Source organism: Neodiprion pinetum, chromosome 5 (assembly GCF_021155775.2).
Source record: "Neodiprion pinetum isolate iyNeoPine1 chromosome 5, iyNeoPine1.2, whole genome shotgun sequence".
NCBI classification, from domain to species: domain Eukaryota; kingdom Metazoa; phylum Arthropoda; class Insecta; order Hymenoptera; family Diprionidae; genus Neodiprion; species Neodiprion pinetum.
This window is the reverse complement of record NC_060236.1, coordinates 35,500,595-35,522,436: the sequence shown is the minus strand read 5'-3', so window position 1 is coordinate 35,522,436 and position 21,842 is coordinate 35,500,595. Positions and strand designations below refer to the sequence as shown.

The 21,842-nt window shown below is 43.0% G+C and overlaps 1 protein-coding gene across 9 annotated transcripts in view; it reads left to right on the top strand.

The window, feature by feature from the left end:
- LOC124218892 (E3 ubiquitin-protein ligase Rnf220) overlaps window positions 1–21,842 on the top strand; it is an 81,784-nt gene that overhangs the window by 2,013 nt on the left and 57,929 nt on the right. For 6 of the 9 annotated variants that reach the window (XM_046625793.2, XM_046625797.2, XM_046625799.2 and 3 more), the window contains one exon: window positions 869–1,394. In XM_046625793.2, the coding sequence (XP_046481749.1) occupies window positions 869–1,394 (526 nt within the window). The remainder of the gene's footprint in view (window positions 1–868; window positions 1,395–21,842) is intronic. The other 3 variants (XM_046625794.2, XM_046625800.2, XM_046625798.2) reach the window with 1 other exon arrangement.

The window sequence follows — 21,842 nt, the reverse complement described above, 5'->3', positions numbered from 1 at the left end:
ATGTACTTTTGATTCTTTCAAAATCATTTACAACCGTGCAGTAGGGTTGATCAACTAGTATGATGTAGAGGTTACACGCAAATGGAAAAAAGTGTTGTGAAACTCAGTGTTTGCAGAAATGCTGCAGAGTGTCGGTACATAGTCAGTGACGAAGTCTAGTGGGTTCGAAAAAAGAAATGGAAAAATTAACTTCACTCTTGTGTGATGATGAGTTTCGTTTTGGTCGTAGGAATGTTTTTTCATTCAAGTTTTCATCAATTCTCCACCAGTTGTTAAGTAACAGTTCATCAATCTGTAGGCACCACGTGGAGATTGAAAGACAAAAATGTTTGATCCTGTGCATTCACGGATTCCCGCAATATTTCAAAACCTTATAATTATTATTTAAATACGATCTTTGTCAAGTGCCTGACAGACGGCTCGAGGGCACCAGTACGGTTAAACCAGATTTTGCTACGAACACGAGACACAATCAGTGAAGTAGATCAAGGTTCGCAAGATTCAAGATGGTAATACCATGGATTGTTTTTCGGATGACTAAGTTTTCTAAACAAGAATAAACCTAACGTGACCGAAGTTTTATGCCGTTGAAGAAATAACTTCTCCAGCTCGATTGGTGGCCTCGAGTCAAACGAAATTCGAAACGATAAATTTCTTCGTTCGAATACGCGGTAGCATAAATAAAATGAAATACCATTGAAAGAAAAACGCAAGCCAATCAAATAACCTAGAGTAACGACGCGCGGACAGATAAGCAAACGAAACAAAGGAATGGTATCGTTTCGAAAATTCAAATACATAGTGTAATAATCAACGATTTCGGAGAGAAAATAATATACTGAGAGAGGTTGTGGGTGGCAATGAACAGTGGGGTTCGTTTTTCGAATCTAAGGTTTCAGATTCCAAAGATCTTCAAGTGCCGTTCAGCACCGCGGCGTCCTTGGGTTACGGTCTGCATCACATGCTTCACTTCCCGGCGCAGTTTCTCCACCCTTTGGACCCAAGGTCACCTTTCGGGGCCTTCCGGCCCCTCGGCCCGTCGGCATTCGCGCCCCCCAGCAAATGTCTGAAAGTTGAAACTGGGAACACGACCGTGTCATCGGGATTGGCGTCGATAGGCTCGCTCTCCAGTATGTCGAACATGTTCTCACCGACGCTGCCGTCGAGCGGCGTCGCCGGCGGTGCCGGCGGAGTCTCGACGGCCGGGGTCGGCGAAGTCGCCCCCCAAAGTCCAGCCGGGTCTGCGAGCCGATCCCCGCCTGGAAGCGGAATCGGAGTCGGGCAGGGTCAAAACCGGGGCGCGACGCCCGACGACGAGGACAGGGACGCCAACGCGACACCCGGCTCCGAGAACACCGAGAGGTCGACCCCGGAGGAAGGCAGACCCTACAGACGTGAGTGCAGCACACCTTTATCTTGTTTCTCCGTACGTAGTTCGCGATGTGGAAGGGTGAATGGCGCCGGATATCGGTGAGGGCTTATTTGGGAATTACCTCTGATTGTATAAGGTCGCGATGTGGAGGAACTACTGGGGAATGCGCAGAGAGCGTGGGCTTGACGCGGTCGCGCTTGCAGGAAATGGGCTTTGAACGGATTTCTCCCAAGCAAAAAGATCCCGCAAATTCATTATGGCAATTGGCTAGCGATCGAATTGGCTGGATTTTCAGTATGTGGTAGTACATATCCACCCAATCAAAAGTTGCCACGGTCACAAATCGGAAAAATCAGTAGTTTCCGAGATACAGGCTTCGGAATAGAGGTGTACAGATTGTGTGATATCTATGGATTTCCTGATTTTCATGAATTATAAAAGCCTCAAGGGGACTTGAAATCAAACAAGTCACTCCGAGAAACTGCACGGTTGATTCTCAAAGATTGGCAGGAAGCTGTGATTGATTCCATCGATGCATTGATTCCATCCATGAACTCGCTGGTTTACCGGAAGTATGTGCAACGGCACAGTTCTCACGAAGAACGAGACCCTGCGACTCTTGCAATAATCGACTTGTCCTGTGTTTCTGCGGAGTCTGTGCGAATCGGCTGTGCAGTTTTTGAGTGATATATTTGATTTCAAGTCCCTCTTGAAGCTTTGTAATTCGTAAAAATCGCTTAACTCATAGATATCAAAAAATCCGTACACCCCCTTTCGAAGCCTATATCTCGGAAACCACCTATTTGTGGGACCTGTGTCCGTGAGAACTTTTTATCGGAAGGATAGTACTTGAACATACTGAAAATCCAGCCAATTCGCCTAGGAGTCAATGTCCATAAAGATTTTGCGGGATACTTTGCGATCCAAATTTTTTTCTGTTATTTCAGGGTTCGCACGCACAAGGAAAACCTGTAACACGGGTAAAATTCAGTGAATTTCTCACAGCAAAAATAAAATTGAAATTTTTAGTTTGTTGAAGAAATAAACTCATCCTTATGCGTACAAAGTACTATCGATCTTAAGAAAAAAAAAGATTGCACCCGAAATTTTGTTGCGTCGCTCAACTTCATACATTCTATGTACATATTACCTAATACCAAACCTTCTTCCATTTTTTTCTGACGCAAAATCCCAGACTATTGTTTGTAAATTGATAGGCAGACAGTAAGACAGTTACTAGATAATATTAAAAGTATTAGTAATAACGTGTAAAAAAAATTGTCATCAATCAGGGTCATATTTCTTGAAAGATTATTGGAAAAATCCTATTTTCAGGTTGAAATACTTGGAAAAGTCAGTGAATTTTAGATTCGAAAAAGCGTACGAACCCTGTATTAGTTTCTTGTCATGTAATATAAACGAATCTCGGTACTTGTATCGGTTATATTTGATTTTTTTCACTCGATGAGAATTCAAAATTGAAGGGAAGACTTTGATTGGCCGAACCGAAAACGACCTACCAGAAATGCTCGACAAAAAATGTCTTTTTTTTCCAAATCGCAATAAAAATTTGAAGGAACATTTCTAACTTGGAGAATCGTCACAAATAAGCCCTTGAATATTGTTGTGTAATTGTTCGTTAGCAAATGGATAAACATCCGCAGGTTATATTATGTCTGAAATTCAGGAACACTTTCAGAGTAGGCAATTTATTGTAAGGCGTTGATTTAAAATCCGTAAAAAACTTATCTGCGGTACGGATCGGTACGGATTGACGAAAGAAAAGGAGACTAGGACTTTGGTCGGAAGCAAAGATGAAAAATGAAAGGTCGGTTGAGCAGCCTGCACAATTACATTTTTCCTGTTACTCAGTCAATAAGGATAGTGTCACGGGTGGTAACTCAGATGTTTGCTTGACTTTCAAACAATGTAACCACGTCGTGTGATAATAAACAATCAAACTAGACAGCGAGAGACGTAGATATGTATATATATATATATATACACAATATATACAATATCATGTACACGATATATATATATATATATATATATATATATATATATATATATATATATATATATATGCTCAGAGTGTTGTGTGCTTTTAAATCTATCCAGTCGTTTATTTGGCCGTCCCGACGACCCGCAGCTGTGTCAGTAAGTAGGGAAGTGATAGCGAATGGGATAAAACGGCCTGTTTATTTTTCGGCTCATCTTAATTACCGAAAGATCAAGCCCCATTTATCTCGGACGCGCGCGTTCCAGAATTTCCCTTTTTAATTCAACACAAAAAAGGAAGTAAAATAAATTCACACATTTGTGAAAAGAAAGCAAGAAACATTTTAGCATTAACTAGCTGCTGTGTTGGCCATTCGAAACCGTTTATTAACGTTTCTTACTAAAAAATTCGTCTGCGGTATTTTTTGTCTTTCGCTAGACTGATTTTCGTTTAATTGTCCGCGGGAAGAAAAAATAATTCGTTCAGGTCTGCATGAGCTGACGAAAAATAGGACAAAAGCGAGTAACATACAGGGAATGAAATAGAACATAGGGGGATAAGTAGTGTAAAAATGGCTTTTGCGAACATCGTAGATATTTTATGAATAAGCAGGTATTATTAAAATATTAATATCCTGAAACTGTCTGAATTGTTTTTCGAAAAAAATAAAGAAAACTAAAAAATATGATATCATTTTCACCCTAGATCTGACTTCATTGATTTTTCTAAAAATTCAATATGTTACTAAGGGAGTCAACAGCTTTTACAAATGCAATGGATTGATTTTATGCTCGATAAATTCGTGATACAAAAATTATTGTTTCTCAAATTTTTGTTTATCGCTAAGGTACTCTTCGAGCAAAATTATGAAACTATTATTTTCACATTCCTTATAGATTCCACAACATGTCGTCTTTTTTAATACTATCTGCTTATTCATAAAATATCATAAAGATGTTCGTAAAAGGCATTTTACCCTCCTTATCCCCGATGTCCTTTTTGAAAGAAATATTCACGTACGAATACCGTTGCACTGTAATAAATAGTCCCGAATGTTTCCTCACGCTATTTTCGTCCACGTCAAATTTTTGACGTGCTTGGGGCATTCGATACATGCAGGTATATCGTAGTTTGTAATTATGTGCTGTTTGTCAAACACGCGTGTATGTACGTTCGTTTGAAATCCGGCATGGTAGCAATATTTAAATGCATTCGATACCTCGACAAACCGGATACAGGGACGCTCGAATACGACATAGAGTAGTGGAAGTGTTTGCGATATTTGTGAGGAAATTGGTAACTCGAATAACCTCGTTCCAAAATATTCAAAAGAGCTCTGAAACGTTCCCTGTCATACAACAGCTGCCGCAGCAAATATTTCAATTCTAGTTTTCTTTGTTGCGATATTTGTGTCGTATCCGTTATACGATACGGATGGATGTACCATTGTATGTGCGATGCGCGGCGTATTTCGTATTTACGTTCTATTCATTTGTCCATTAAAAGAAAAGGATTTCTATCATTTTTATTTGTACGGAAAAAGTTGGTGGGGGGGAATGAAGGAAAATTTAACGCTCGGAAAAATGGTGCTTCGGGGACGCAGACAACAGGGTGGCTAAACGGTTTCTCACGCCGCTGTCGTAAAATAGAGAAATCATCGTAAAAGTGGTTGTTACTCGCTGCCCTCCTTTCCCAGCTCTGCCCGGAGGTTTGGATGGGGCGAAGAGGCGGACGAGGATGGGGGAAAAGGAGGGGGAGGATGACGATGATGGGGAGGATGGATGGGGGGAAAAAAAGAGGAAGAGAATCAAAGGGAACGGGAGAGAGAGAAAGAGGTGTCTGTAGGGGTGGAAAATTTGATTACTAAATAATTTGTACGACGTGCTAGTAAATCCAGGCCGCAGTTGGCGTGCTCTAAGAATATCAATGAGGACTAAGCGATTTTCCGCTCGCTCGGCTTCGGCCCGGTCGCCGAGGGCTGCGCGGACGGCCGTCATACGTGCTTATTGTAAACCCCGTTGTATTTACGTCGATTTTATAACGAATACTACCTTTTCTTTTTTTTTCACACCCGCATGACGTGCACTCTACGGATAGATCATCTATGTCATATTTTTTGGTCATATTATTCGGAGAAATCACGCCTCCTAATGTCGCATCCTTGTGTGGATCATTCAGGAGTCTTGCAAAACGATGCCTCCTGGAATCGTGGTAAAAAAACCTACGTGGTTGCGAATGGGTGATGAATTCGAGCATAATTGCAGAGGATTCGTGAGAAATTAACCTTTAGCCGGTATCTTGGAGTCGTTAGTGATCTAAGAATTTTTAAACTTTAGCTAGCACCTTGGGATCCATTAAAATCGTTGTTGTGGCCTTTTTTATATATTGTAAAATACACTTGAGTGAATACCCGGAAAAAAAAAGCAATTTTCGGTCGGGGTATTTAACGACCCCGAGGTGCCAGCATCGTTATACCAGGTAAAGGTGCCAGCTGAAAGTTAAAATTGGATAATATAAGATATATAGAGAAGCGAGTGTACCTACCGCTAGTCGTAGATCGAAGTGCGGATCGTTTAAACTAACTTGGGATGTCAATACGTCCGTCGTCACAATTTGTCCGGTACAATTTATTTAGAGAGTGGCAGACGTCGGACACGCGTGAATGTCGATCACCCTGTGGTTGGGTGCATCGCACACCGGCTGTATCAGGTGAAAACATACCTACATACGTATACCTCCATGGTATCTCGGCAGGACGCAGGTACAGTCGGCGTATAATGTTTGATGTTTTAACGAGTATTTTTCAACAATTCTGTTCCACTGTCATACGTCAGTGCTGCCGGCGGTTCTGCCGTTTCGCGTCAAACGGTCATCGTACCCATATACGTATGTACATAACTTCAGATCCTTTTCCGGAAGATCGCGTTGCGATGGGTATAATGACGGGCGAATAGACATCACACGATTGCGAATATATAGAAACCATGGAAGGTAGTGGTAACGAGAAGCATCTCATAATACGGATTTTCGACTAGAAAAGTGTTCACCAAAAAGCGACAAATAGTGCATGGAGACTACTCAAGGCGCAGGAACTCAAATGGGCGAATTGACAAAAGTTGTTACAGTAATCGTACACATTAGGCTTATTTTTAGTACCTACTACTAGCGTTGCTAGTGTTCGTTTTGCACCGGAGAGTCATTGGTTGCAGGAATGCCCAAGATCGACTAATCGATGACCTTGCAATGTGATTCGTAGAAAGTTTTCACTGCCACCTTATATTTCCTCCACTGTTTTCGGTGCATACGGAACACCAGTGCCATCTTATTTCAGGCAGCTATTCGTATAGGTACATGGAATTCCTGCTCCTTACGTAGTCTCCGTGAAATAGTGGTTCAATAAGTCACCAGAATGGCGTTAATAAGCAACAAGGCTTCAGTATGATTGGCGCTTTGTGGAACTTTTGCTACAGCAACCTCATCTCAATTGTACTCTATTTTATGGACACGTTCTGTACACGGAGACAGTCCTCCTTACCTCTATCCTCTATAATATACGGAAATAAAAATATTGTAGATGTTAAATCTCCTGTGGTGAACATGTGGATAGCACTTTTTTGGAGTTCAATCTACAGCAATTGTGGCAAGATTTACAAATCCGATTACGAGAGTTACAGCACGCTTAGGTAGGTCTACCACAATCGATGCAGATTTGACACCAAAAAAGTGCTGTCCATATATTCACCACAGGAGATGTAAAAGCTACATAAAATTTTTTTCGGTGTAGGAACCCAATTACAACTCCGCCGTCTCTCTTCGCGTATCCCTGCAAAGGCTGGATACTCATCCAGCATACTTATACTAATGACCGACCGAGATTCGGTTTCGGTTTCAGTTTCGGCCAGTTTCGGCCAAAAAATCTAGTTTCGGTCTTAGTTTCGGTTTCGGCCAAAATATAGCCGAAACTCGAGTGTTCGTGAATTTTCGTGCGTTGTTCGCTAAACTTCGCAGCTAACTCGTGCTTGCTCGCCACTGTCCATTTAATCGTGAGTTGAGGTTATGTTTTGCGATTGAGTGATTTGGTAAGTATTTATTTTGTTTTTATTAGTACTTCGTTTTATTTTCATCAAATTATCTAAACTTCTTGTTATTGAACATTATTTTGTTGAGTTTTATTTCTAAACGACATATGAAAGTGGTTATATTGGATTTCGTTTTACTTGGATTCGCAGGTTTATTTAATATATGTAACTGTTGGTGAATTACGTGCTATATCCTTATCTTAACAATGTTTCCCAAACAAACGATTAAGTAAATGCTATGATTAATTTATTATATTGTGTGATCTTTATTTACTTAATAATTTTGGTTGGCTATGAGGGAATAGGAGAATATAGCTCGCAAGAATTATCTAGTCAATCATCTCGACTCATTCTTTTCCTTTTACCGCTCGTTTTTTTCTTTTATATGAAAATACCGTACGATTTAATCAGACTTGGGAGAACCAATAATAGTAAAAAAAAAAAAACAATTTTCCCATTTTCATCAAATGGGAAAACTTCAATGCCGTTGAGCTACCTCTAAATATTTTTTGACAGCGCTTCCCTTGCGCGAGGATTTGTTGTTAGATGCGAACTAAAGACTTTACGGGTGATGAGCAAAAAAAAAAAAATGTCGCCCTAAAATGACACACCCTAATTTATATATATATATATAAAACACTTTTTCTTATGTGTTAATAAATGTTAAAAAAACAGTAAATTTCAGTAAATAATCGTAATTTTAAATGTTTTAATATGTTTCGTCTTCGGTTTCGGTTTCAGCCGAAACATAGAGCAAGACCGAAAGTTCGGTTTCGGTTTCGGTTTCGGTTTCGGCTGAAAAATCAGTTTCGGTCGGACATGAACTTATACATCCTCCGAGTGTGAACCGAATTGAACCGCACCAAAACGCCTGCGCAGTATAGTCATAGTATGGTAAGCAATACAACTCCACCCGTGTACGTCAACCTGCCACACGGTATACAGTAACCGAAAGACTGGGAACATTTTTATCGCAACTTGGTAAAGGTCGAGAAAAGCTGAGACCAACTCGGGCTGCAAAGGCGGAGTCTCCGTGCTGAGCAATCTCGCGGTTACGTACCTACCTCTCCGTCGAGACTTGAGAGGCGCCGCGACGCCCGAATACAACAGACTAGAAATAGATCCACCGAAGCTCCGCCTCCGACTAGACGCGTCTTCTCCTCTGAGGAACTTGGAGGAACCTCGGAGGAGGGCGTGGTGCTGTTTCCACCTCGAAGGGAGGAGTCCTTCTCGGCAATCCTCTGAACTCGTCGAACTCTCGGATATTTAGCCGAAAAAAAAGACGCGATTGCACCGCTCCTAGATTCTGTCATTACAGTTGCCAGCTATTTCTGCAATTCAAGCTGCACGAGCTATGCGGAAACTTATTTTTCTTGCCACGATCGACTGGCATACCGTTTAGCCGTGCATCGTTCAACCATATTACATTTATCGATTCATTTGGGGTTGCGTTGACGTTAGATTCAAAAGTTTCACTCACTTTGGCCAGTTGACGAAGAACACTGTAGGTATGTATGCACTTTTAACCCTACCACAGGTAGACGCGTATGGCAATAGGTATGTGAACGCGTTACCGCCATGTGAGACGGCGCTGCCAGAGCTTCTGATTCGTGACAGAAATCACTAAATGGTCGTTCGGATGACGGGCTTCGAGGGATGTAGAGGCTGCGGTGTTGTCCAGCTCGCATATTAATATCCGCCGAATCAAACGTCAGGCAAGCATTGTCCCTCGCCTGTCACTGTATCGTGCAGTCCCAGCAACGCTTCAAACCCGTTCATCAAAGTCCTTCCTTACAAAGTTGCAGTTTTTCCGAATCTTCGTCTATTCGTTCTCTCCTTTGGAACGTTGACTCGTGAGTTCAACAGCCGCTGCATGGCGTGTCTTCTCTAACGCAGGGAAGTGCTCTAAGCTCTCCCTGATTTCCTGCTACTAATGAAGAGGTGTCCACCATGGTCTGATCGTTTCGCAAGGGTTGCTCTTTGGTCGGTTTAACTCGTGAAAGGACCCCGCAGAATCCTTATGGCAATTGGGCTTCCGGTCGAATCGGATGGATCTTCAGTATGTGTAGTACATATCCTCCCGATCAAAAGTTCTCATGGACACAAGTCCCAATAATCAGTAGTTTCCGAGATTAGAGGCTTCGGAAGGGGGGTGGATGGATTTTTTTATATCTATGGATTACGCGATTTTTACGAATTACAAAACTTCAAGGGGGGCTAAAATCAAATATATCACTCAAAAACTGCGCAGCCGATTCGCAGAGACTCTGCAGACGCGTGAAAAACAAGACACATCGATTATTGCAAGAGCCGGAGGGTCTCGTTCTTCGCCCGAAATCTGACGTTGCACATACTTCCGGTATACCAGCGAGTTCATAGATGGAATCAATGCATCGATGGAATCAATCACAGCCTTCTGCCTATCTTTGAGAATCCACCGTGCAATTTTTTGGAGTGACTCGTTTGATTTCAAGTCCCCTTGAAGCTTTATAATTCATGAAAATCAGGAAATCCATAGATATCAAACAATCTGTACACCTCTATTCCGAAGCCTGTATCTCGGAAACTACTGATTTTTCCGATTTGTGACCGTGGCAACTTTTGATCGGGAGGATATGCACTGTAACATACTGAAAATCCAGCCAATTCGACCGGGAGCCTATTTCCATAAGCATTCCATCTGGTTCTTCGTAAAATCTGTCGCCGTTGTCACTTTCCGATGGCATGAAATGATCTATAAATTTCGACAACACTGAACACACGTTGCGCGAAGCTCAAATGTTCGGGGATGATGAGGGATCGCAGATGGTCAGCGAGTTTATTATATAAAATTGTCACTCGCCGATCGTAGAGCATGGGTACCGTAGCCCTGTGGTTAGGTGGCTAATATTTCTGACCGCAAAATGGCAAAGTTTGAATTGAACTGTCAACATCAGAGAGGTCCAAACCGGGATTCTCGACGGCCAAGCAGCGTTTCGCGGTCACGAATTTGTAGGTACTTCAGCTGGCTACATCAGTTCTGTATATGTATACGCTGTGGTTCGTGGTTTATTGGCGCGAAAGGAAACACGCGCTCGTCGCCCATGACACGCGTGTACGGCAAGTAGGCACCTTCAACGCACGCGGCAATTTTGTCAGACTCTTCCTGCTGTTTTCTTTCTTCCAATTTTGACGTTGAAAAAACCTTGCCAATGTCAAATCCTGAACGTATACGGATTCGCGCCCGTGGTGACCGATTCTCCGAACTTCCTCGTCCTCGGCTCCTCGACATCTCATTTCACCCTTGACCCGTTATTACGCCAAATGCATTTCTCGCCCGGGTCGTAAGCGTCGGCAGAAAGATTGTAAATCAACCCGGAGCTTAAGCTTTATCATTACCGTGAGTTACGCGATATTGTCCCGCAGGACTTAAAGGACATCTTTGACACTCAACGTGAAGTAAGTCTCTGACGTTGAAGCTAAGGAGACGTCGTTCATCTCAACCATCCCTCTTGCCCACCACACGTACCGCCGTTTATACGTTAATAATAAAAAAAACTGACCATGCAGTGCTTGAGTTCAAACATTGAGATACATCTTTCTCCTATACCAATTCTCATCCTTCGTGACAATTGGTTTCCATGAACTGCGCAAATACGATACTCCGGTATTAGGTCAAACTACGCAAGACGTAGAATATACATAACGTTGGGGGCGTGTTCGCTTTAACGACGTAGATATTTGACAATATTCCGTGAGTCGTTCCGTGGCTCCCGTTCGTTTGCCTACGTTTCTTCCCCATGGAAATGTATGTACATACGTATACCGGGACATGTAGCGCGCATATTCGTACGTCCATTCGGTGTGTAATATGTTATATACATGTATACCAAGGTATAAACATACAGAGCGATTTGCCGTAAAAACATCGCTGAGCCTATGGCCCTGCGAAGGTATTATTAGAGGCTCAAAATAAGATTGCTCGGTTGACTCCCCTCGGACCCTACGCGGTTTTATCAGACTCTCGCGCTTACGACTCTGCAGTGCGACGTTGAATGAGACTACGAGAGACGAGTAGATAGGTGGATAGGTGGATGGAGAGTAAGAGGGCGAGGAAAGACCCTCATCCTGTGCAGAGTTATGCCGGACAAACCACGACATCTTTGAAAAGATTCCTCTGCTTCAAGTATCATCCGAGGTTCACTGCAGATGCCTTTAGTGGAAGAATTTCGCCGTTTAATGCACCATCGAAAAACCATTCTACACGTGTCATTACACCGATCAACACGAATTTTGACTCTGGGTTCTCGATGTCTAATTTTGATTTCTTCTACGTAATTGATAGATGAAAAATATTTTTGTCAGATAAAGTTTGTTTTTGTAGAAACCAGAACGATATTTCGGATTTAAGGAAAACTGACTTATTTTCTCAAACGTTCATTGTAAATAGAAACAAAACAAACTTCAGTTTTGCATTCAAATGACTTTTATTCGAAAATAGTAATTAATAATAAACGACAAATGTAAAATAATTGATAAAGAAAGTTTAAAAATGAATATTTTTCGTACTTCTTCTATTTTCGTAAGGGCTTTCTTGTATCAAACCCCAAACGTAATCTCCCATCACGCTCTCATTGCACTGCCCCTGATAGCGTTAATAACTGCAAAGTCCATCACATCTTGGTGAAAACGTGTTCCTTTTCCTTACGAATAGGCATCCATATTAGCTATGAATCAAAAAACTTCAAGACTTATTCATCAACGTAAGAAAGACAAAAATAAACTTTATAACTAATAAAGAAAAGTTTTGTTTATTACTCGATGTAGGGAATCGAAATTCATTCATGTCAATCGAAACTCGGAAAAAAACACCATTTTTTTGTTCAATTGTGTTATCAAGGAATGAAATATTTTTTCCGGATTTTTAATTCCATCGGTCGAATCAGTTATTGCGTCAACGATCAATTCTGTCGCAGCAATAATTTTATTTTCGTCATTACTCGGGGTGAAATATTCCGCACCGTTGGTTAAACTACGCACCTATAATCGAGACGTGAAATGACGGACGAGCGTCGCTTTCTCCCTTCGCGTTAGGTACCCACTCCGAACGAAAAGCTAAAAACAAAATACACTCGAGTAAATTCCGTTGGCCCTATGACACGACGTCGTAACAGGCGCCCATAGAGATATTTACAACACCGCAACGTCGACTGACTACGATTCCCCAGTTCGAGGAGTGAGAAATGGCTCTGACGACAATTAACTGAAATCACAGCCAGCCGAAGGTGTTTGTCACTGTCTAACCTTTTATCTCTTTCTATCAGCCTCGGCTTCGGCTTCGCGCTTCGTGGAATACTCCGCGATTTGCGTTGTAGTCGCAACTCGACTACCGTCCCTTCTCTTCGAGATACTTTGCCAGAAGTTCAAATACGCCAAGCTTCGGTTTAATTCTAATCGGTTTAAATCAGCGCCGAATGACGCGATCCTCGTCCTCCAGGGCGATCGTGTGATGCCAGTGGCATTTTGAAATCAAAGCGAAAGAGTTCATCGGTTCTCTCAACCTTGTCGGCACGTCCCTCGGCAGCACTCCACCTTCCCGGCTATTCCCCCCTGCCGAGTTAACCCGATTAAGTAATTAGAGGATTTTTAATCTTGTCGCCCTGACCGTTTTCGCGCCGGTCACGATTCCGTTTCGGGGGTTGGGGGGGGAGAAAAAAGCATACACTTGTATTACGCTGTGTGAAATTCAATTGCTGATTAAAGAGTTTAGTGCTTTCGGTGCGAGGCCGGCTATGTTAAAGGCGGCAAAAAGAAAGAAAAAAGTTTCGCCTCCCTACCGCCGTCACCGAGCCTGCAGCCGCCTGTCTGGATCAATTAGTTGGGCGAACGTTTCTATCTAAAAATTCCTCGTGCTTCTCGCACCTTTTGACTGCCAACACCGTCGTCTCATCGTCCATTTCCTTTTCTCTTCCGCCTCTACACCTATCCTTTTCTAATTCTAAGCGGGCTTTTCAGGAATTTATCGTCGCTTATCACGGCTCATCGCTTTCTGACAAGAATCTCCCCGCGTTTCACCGTCGGATTCATTCGTTGCTCGCTTACAAAAAACTGCTACCGCTGCTAAATTAAAAGGTTAAATAGTTTCCTCGTGTCACGAGATTTTGTTGACTTTCCATACGGTTTTCCCCCATATATTGTGTGTCTCGTATCCTCTGGTCTCGATTAGTCTAGGGTTTCGAATGTAACTTGATAGCCTCGATCAGGCTCGCGTAATCTAGCCAAGCGACAAATTAAATTCAGATTTGTCACGAGCGAACAAGTTGCGTTGAGTGACTCGTGCGAATGGAAGATTTTCACAATAAGCCAGTTGACGTTGTCCGCACACCGGTGCCGCAGAGATCAACCTGTAATTGGGCTTGACAAAACTGAATATGGACTTTGCACGTAGGTAAAGTTATATCCATGAAAGAGATATATTACTGCTCAAGTATCTCGATTTGTGTAACCCAACCCACTCTCTCTGGTGAGTTCCATCTGGTTTCCCGCTTCTTAAGCGGTAACCCAACAGTCCCAGTGGCGTAAACCACTTCCAAAAGGGCTCAAAGAGCATCGGGTAACATTCGTACGATGGGAGGCTGCTCCTGTAGACTAAGCGATGCTACGCGGATGACGATGACGATGACGATGACGAGGGTTGTAAGCGCGGCGGTGATTCGAATTGTTGTGACGGCAATTAACTCCTTCCACGGACAATTTTGTACCCACCTTCGTTATACAAACGGGATCCCCTCCCTCTCGGTCTAACTGTAGTTTTCGTCACCGGGTGTTTTTGTTTCATCGTATTTGACAATTATTCGATAATTTATCAATGCGGTCCCGCACAATGGACCGGCTCGAGCCGGGACCTGCGGAGAGAGAGCAAGAAGCTGCAGGATGGCTGCAATTTCAAAGTCGTTTTGCCTTGAATCCGCGCGCCTGGTAAACGTTGTTTTAAATCTCAAGATCAGATCTCGCCGTTCCTAAACGCCCTTTGCTATCTTTGAATTCAATCACATCGGCGTACTACGTAACCTCCCTTGGGGGGGGGGTCCCAAATCATACCTATTTTTAGGACGTTTTTTTTAAAAAACACTATCACATTTGGAGCAATTTGAATTTGAGGGCTTTATTATTTGTAATTTTAAGAGTACGTTAGAATTTATTCATTGAATTCAATAACAAAATGGCGGCATAGCGTATATAAGTATCGAACGACTCCGACCTTGAGGGCTTCTGCGGTGGCGCATCTCCTGACATCAGTGTCCAACTTGTACCAGATAGAAACCTTTTTTCGAGTTGAAAATACCTTTTCGGGTTCGAGCACGTAGTTCATATGTTGAAAACATTTTTTTTCAAATATGTACGATTTCGACCAAAAAATTTTGGGATTGCAATTCAAAAATCTAGCCACGGGTTCGAATCGATAGACAAGTTTTACAGATTGTGTCAAAATTTCAAGTCAATCGGATAAAAATTGACCGAGGAATCTGCGCCACCGGATTGAAAACGTGGTCGTTTGCTATTTATACGTGCCATGAAAAATCTAAAATGTGCTTGAAACAATAGATAATAAAGCCCTCAAACTCTAATTGCTCCAAGTGTTTTTATTTTCTTTAAGAAAAAACTTCTCAAAATAGGTACGATCTTAGACCATTCAAGCTGTACCCCCCACCCCCCTTAGCTCATTATCGCGAAACTGTTGACAAGGATTCCTGTTTATTGATCATCATCGGTATCGCCAATGTTTATTAATCGGACAAGGATTAATAGTTTTCTGTGCCACAATATCAGAATTCCCCGAACACCCAGTGTCGGAGCTTCGCATAATACTGGATGTGTTTGCGGTGTGAAAGTGTGGTTATTTCGTAGCACGGAGAGTCGTCGGTGTTTGGCGGGGTAGCATAGCTTCCAGGAGTTGAAACTGATTCAGCGAATAACCAAGCGATTGTACGAACAAAACTATCTCATTGTGTGTTAATTCCTTCGACTGGTCGTCGGCTGTTGGGCCTTCTAGAACCTTGCACGATGGGACTCACTATCTGTCTCGCGAAGACTCTCGGGGGAAGAAGAAGCCTCTCATGCTATACTCTCGTTTGAAAGTCTGCACACAGCGCACCTCCTCTTATGGGAAGTTAGTCTTATACCCCCCCCCCATCCCCACACACACACACACACACACACACACACACACACACACACACGCACGCGCACACACACACACACACACACACACACATGCACACGTGCGCGCACTTTTATTCCGCCCGCAGCGGCGGCATCATAATATATTACTTACCCGAGTTACATTGTGTTCCACACTCCACAAAGACGCGAATCTGTCTTGAAATGTAAATTCAAGATCACTCGATTGTACCTGTCCTGCAATAGGCGCTCTGAAATTGTAGATGGGGTATTCTTTATTCGCTCGTTCACCGCGATTAAACGTCCTGGAGCAATTCTAGACAAAATGCATGTCAAGTAGAACACGTGTAAGCATCTGCGAATATACCTGGATTCAGCAAACTCCCGTTAATACGCCGAGCCGTAGTTGCGACGTATGGTTTACGAGGAATCGCGATGATAATGATGGGTTATGAAAATTGTTCGAAATTACAAAAAAATTTGAGACGCAATTTTCAGCAGCTTAGCGCTAGAAAAAGTATCCCGAGTTTCCCCCGTGCCAATTCCCTGGCAGGCGAGGCGAGGTGGAAGAGGGCACATATTGGATCATATCGTATCTTCTCACACCCCATGAATTATGCATCTCAGATCCCGAATACCCTCTTTACTCCCCCTTACCGCGATTTGCTCTCGCCGACAACGAGCATCGGAACGAACACCGTGCTATATAGACACTGAGTAATACTCTGGCCAGTCTCGTTCAAAATCTCTTCGTAATTAAAGGTGCCATATATTTTACTTTAAGCAAGGTTGTCGGCTGTGCAGGGTTCCTATCAAGACCTGATCGTTTATCACGTCGCTAAGGATTATAAAATACACGTTTAAATTACTTTGGCTATAACCGAAGAGCGACTTTTGAACGTATAAGCGTAAACCGAACGTCTCAGTTGATGGTATAAATAAAAGAAAACATGAATAGGATTGAATAATCTTTGCATTGCTAGCGACTGGGATTATTTTTTAAATTTCAACCGCCATTTCATCGTCAACGATGATTTTGTACTCGTGCTGCGTGCCGTGAGAAAATAAAAACAATCCGAAAATCCGATAGGGTCCGAAACGTTTGCTGCAGCGTAAGTGAGAAAAGTAAATATACGCGAGTACTTTTTCATCCCATACCTACCCAACGCTTCGGGGGACCAGGCTTCAAGCCGACGAGATAAATCTTGGATTACCCGAGCAGGGTTCGCTCCTTCTTAGCAACACGCGCTTAGCACCGTCTTACAATACCTACTATAATACTACGACACTTTCGAACTTCCCTCTGTCCGCTCTCGAATACCGACTGTGCAAACTCACCCGGATAGTCTTGTGCAGCTTGTCGCCGAAAGCTGCTCATCGGTAGAAACCCCCACCCCCCAACACAGGCGGACTAAAACTGTCAGAGATTCTTAATTTCGAAAGTCGATGGGTCAATTGATCCCGCAGGTGAGAATGACGAGAATAACGGCGTAGAATTTGAAAAAAGGAATAAACGTCGTCGCGAGACGGTTGGCAGGTAGGGGGATCCGACGTAGCGGAGCGGAACCATGGAAGGGCCCTCTTAAATTAATTACAGGGAAAATATCCTGGTATCAAGGATCCCTCCTCGCAGCGAAGGTCCTTGAGGAGGCGGCTACACCGGGCTCAGCGAAGTGTTTAACAGGCGGGATTCCTCGTTAGGTAAAAATTCGCTGAGAAAAATTCCTTCGCGTATCCAGCTGAGGGTTAGATTTAAGCAGTCTGGATCCTCGAATTCGTGGTCCACGGGTAGCAGCTAGGAGGCGTAATCTCGGCCTGTCTCGTTCCGGCATCATTCCTCCTCCGCAATATACCCCGGACCACTTCCAGTCACCCTAAATCTCCCCGACGACCTGGAATAAAAATCTGTTTCTTTATAAATGATTTCCCCGAGCGTCAAGCGGATACGGTGTTCCAACTTTGGTCCGGTTCGACAAACCGACAGGAACGATACTCGTGGCTTATCGTAGATACACCGAAGGAACCAACGTCCCTACACGTCACCTGCACCAACGAGCCGGGCTTTGAACCTAATGCCCATTGTAATCCCATAAGTAGCATAAGTCCCAATGACTCGATGGAATAATTCTGATAGCTTTTACCTTTCTCGGTTTACTCACTCTTCTCGCGTATTATAACCTAGAACTGTAAGTCCTACTACGTAGGTAGATATGGTAATAGCTAAGGTACCTTTCGTTTCGCAAGGAATGTTAATATCCTCACCGTGGTATCTACCAGGGAAACTCATTTGACTAGGGTGTATGAACAATCTATCCGACAATCCTCCTTCGATTTTCGTTGCTGCGTCTGTGTGAGATGAACATGATTTCAGGACACGCGGTTTACCCTGAACACTGATTAAATGTAGAGTACAGATGGTATCGCTTACTTAATTGCATCGAATTTACGCCAAGGCACGCGACTCTGATGTTCTCACGATGGAACAATGAAGACATTCATTCTTGAATCCACATCGAATCTGGAACGTTGTAGTCTCAGATATTTCGCCCCGTTCCCGCGACCAATGGTCAAGGAATGTACATTTTATGCAAAGAGGGAAACAGAAATTGCCTCATTTCTACTCTGGAATTGGCTTTGAGAACTCTTGAAACATTCGAATTAACTGGATCTAATATAATCGAGCAAACTTTCACCCATGCGCCCGAAATCGGTTGCAGCTTTCCAACGCGTTTTGTCATCGAACTTGTCATTCTGTGTATAGTTCACATCGAAATACCAGTCAGCAGATTGGGTTGCAGTCAAACTGCGCGCGTCGTAGTGGGAAGCCTTGTAAAATCTTTGCAAATTCAGGATGCCCGGGCCGCTAAACCACACGTGATGTTCAAGGGCACCCCGACCAATAATGCACGAACAATACCTGGAGGCGATATTTGGTGTAGATGGCTACTCTGTATGAAATATCAACCACCGTGAAACATGAACGGCCTGAGAAACTTCAACTTCTTCGTACCATCATGTTGTATCCTATATTGCTAATAGCGTCGTTTCTTCTTTTTTTTTCTTCATTGTCATTGTTTCCTTCGTATGCCATGACGATTCTGTTTTTGATAGCTGTTTCTTCATTATTCATATCCCGTGTTATATTTGTTTGTAACATTTCTGTAGCGACACTAGAGCTTCTATCAATTAAGGATGTATTGGCGGCTATGCATTCTGAATCAAGAGTGAGTCTCGTCGACGATATTGAATACATAGTTCACGATAAGATAAATATCTGAAATACATAGCCACTACATTAAGCGACGGTTACTACCAAGTTGGTGGAGATTTTACTTTGGTGTCTGCAGATTTTTTTTTTTTCACCCCGCCCAGGATTCTTCTGTTTCACAAAGCGTAACATGCAAATGATACATAAAATACAGGTAACGCGTAGACTGACTTTTATAGATTGAAAAATTAAAGTCAGTCTTCTGGCGAAATTTAACTTACGTTTCTACTTCAAATATTTGAGTGGCAGTAATGCAGCTGGTCAAATTTCACCGCAATCTTCTACACGAATTCTTCCGTACGATTATTATACCTCGTACACACAAGAAAGTTTGACCCGTAAATTCTCATGTAGGTGTAGGATGGCAGAATCTCACGCTGAGTATCGATGCGGCTAACTCGATGCAATCCAACCCAGTCGCCCGAAGATCTCCCTCCCTCCCTCCCTCCCTCGCCATCTCTTCAAGCCTTTCTTTACTTCCCTCCTGCCGCACTTCAAGTATGCCCACAAGATTCTCTCACGAGGGACACAAGTGGCCTGCCCGCCGCGCCGTGTCCTTATACCTCGGATTACTTACGAACGTTATAAGGTGTAAACAAAACCGCGGAGCGATATTGGGAATTTAATTTCGTACCGGCATCGTACAAATCCCAAAGTTTTTGTCAAAATACCGCGAAGAATATCATCGCAGACCGAAATCCAAAGGGGAAAAGATCATGCGGAAGGGCCGGGGAAGGGGAAAGGGGGGGGGGGGGGGGGGAGCTAAGAGGCTCGCCAGTAGCAGCGGAACTTCCATCATGAATTATTCAGAGTGTCGCGATCTGGTCGGCTTGGTTGACTGTGGATCGTTTCCATGGACGGATGGTCTGACGGTTTTCTCTTTCCACTCAATCGATGGAGTTGGATTTTTATATTATTTCTATTTTTTGTTACCCTTCTATACCCGCTGTTCTTATTCGCTCGCCTCGACGGAGAACTGAACTTCAGATTAAGATCACAGCGGCAACTGTCAAGCAACGCGGACGCTGCCTTTTAGGGGTGCCTACCGGTTCTTTTTTCCTTTATTTTCTTCTTCAAATTCTTATCTCGTTCATTCATGCATTGATGCGACGTATTGCGAGAATGCGATTAAATTCTTTGACGCTTGGTGAATCGGACGGGGGTTAGGAGAGAAAAGGCGAATGTTCTCAACGAGAAATTTGTCAGAATGAAAGAATATTTGCAGTTTTCTGCAGTGCCATTTTTTTTTTTCGCAACTATCGGGCAGTTTGGCCGATATCCCGATTGAATAATCTCGAAGAAGAGCGAAAGCGCGTAACGCATGTAAGAAATATGCCGGAAAATATTTTGGCGAGAGTTTTAAAATTCCACTTTGACGACGGTGGCGTATTTGCAGCTCCCTTATAACTCGGCAATGAAACGCCTTCCCATCTTCCTCAGCACCTTTTGAGGTTCTTTTCTTCTCCCCAAAGACCTAATTGTATCGGACGTCTTAATCAGCGTGTAAGCTTAAGCTAGTAAACGAAAGCGCCTTATGCTCTGCATTTCAAAGGGCACAATTTAAAAGTATGTTAAGCCTCCGTGCCTCTGGCATCCTCCGACATCCTCCGCTGCATCCACCTACCGTAATATCCGCATCCTGGAACTAGGATCTATACGAAGTTATACGTATATTTATTCGTTTCATCTCTACACGCCGCGTTTTTGAATTCGAATATTGTAGCAGCGTGGCCATTTTGTTTTTTCGTAAAGCGATATTGAAGACAAGTCGATTCCCATATTGGAATAAACCGGTGCATAAGGCACGTGCGCTTATTCGATGAAAAGTAATATTCAACAAGCGATTACAGGCCAGGAAAATCAAGGGCCACGGTAAGGGCGAACTTCTGTAGTTACCCAGCGAATATGAGTCGTGATATGTGAGCGAGATTAGAATCTAACCCGGCAGGGTGGAACGTTGGAACGCGTGTGGGGTGAGTAGCTCAGTCTAGGCCCATTAAACCGTCGATTATTCCTGGATAAAGGTTTATCTTTGTACCTACTGCTGTTCAAAATTGAGGGGTGGGGGGTACGGCTTGGACGATCTAAAATCGTACGTATTTTTACGAGTTTTTTCTTTTAAAGAAAATGAAAACACTTGGAGCAATTTGAGTTTGAGGGCTTTATTATCTATAGTTTCAAGCACATTTTAGATTTTTCTCATCGAAAGTAATAATAAAATGGCGGCATGGCGCGTATAAGTAGCGAACGACCACGTTTTCGATCCGGTGGCGCAGATTCCACGATCAATTTTTATCCGATCGACTTGAAATTTTGTCACAATCTTTGAAACTTGTTGATAGTTTCGAGCTCGTGGCCATATTTTTGAATTTAAATTCCAAAATTTTTTGTTTACAAGCGTGTATATTTGTAAACAAATTTATTTCAACATTCGAGCCACGAGCTCGAACTCGAAAAGATGTTTTTAATTCAACAAATTTTATCTATCTATTATATACAAGTTGGACAGTGATGTCGGGAGATACGCCACCGCAGAAGCCCTCGACTTCGGAGCCGTTCGTTACTTATGTGCGCCATGCCGCCATTTTGTTGTTAATTTAAATGAAAAAATTCTAAAAAGTTCTTGAAACTATAAATAACGAAGCCCTCAGACTCGAGTTGCTCCAAGTGTTTTCATTTTCTTCAAAAAAAGGTCCCAAAAATAAGTATGATTTTACACCATCCGAGCTATACCCCCCCTTAAATGAAAGAGTTTTTGAATTTCGAGTCTGAAAACGCGTCCCGTACTCGGTACGCCTACCAGTGAACACAACGCGCAACAATATCTAAGAAAACAGGACAGCTACCCGTACCTGGCCCTGTTTATATATTTGTTTTTCTTTCATTTCGGTTTGTGGACGTCGCTGCTCGTCCGATCAGTCGAGTTATTCGGCCGCTCCGGCGTGCATCGGCGTCTTCTGG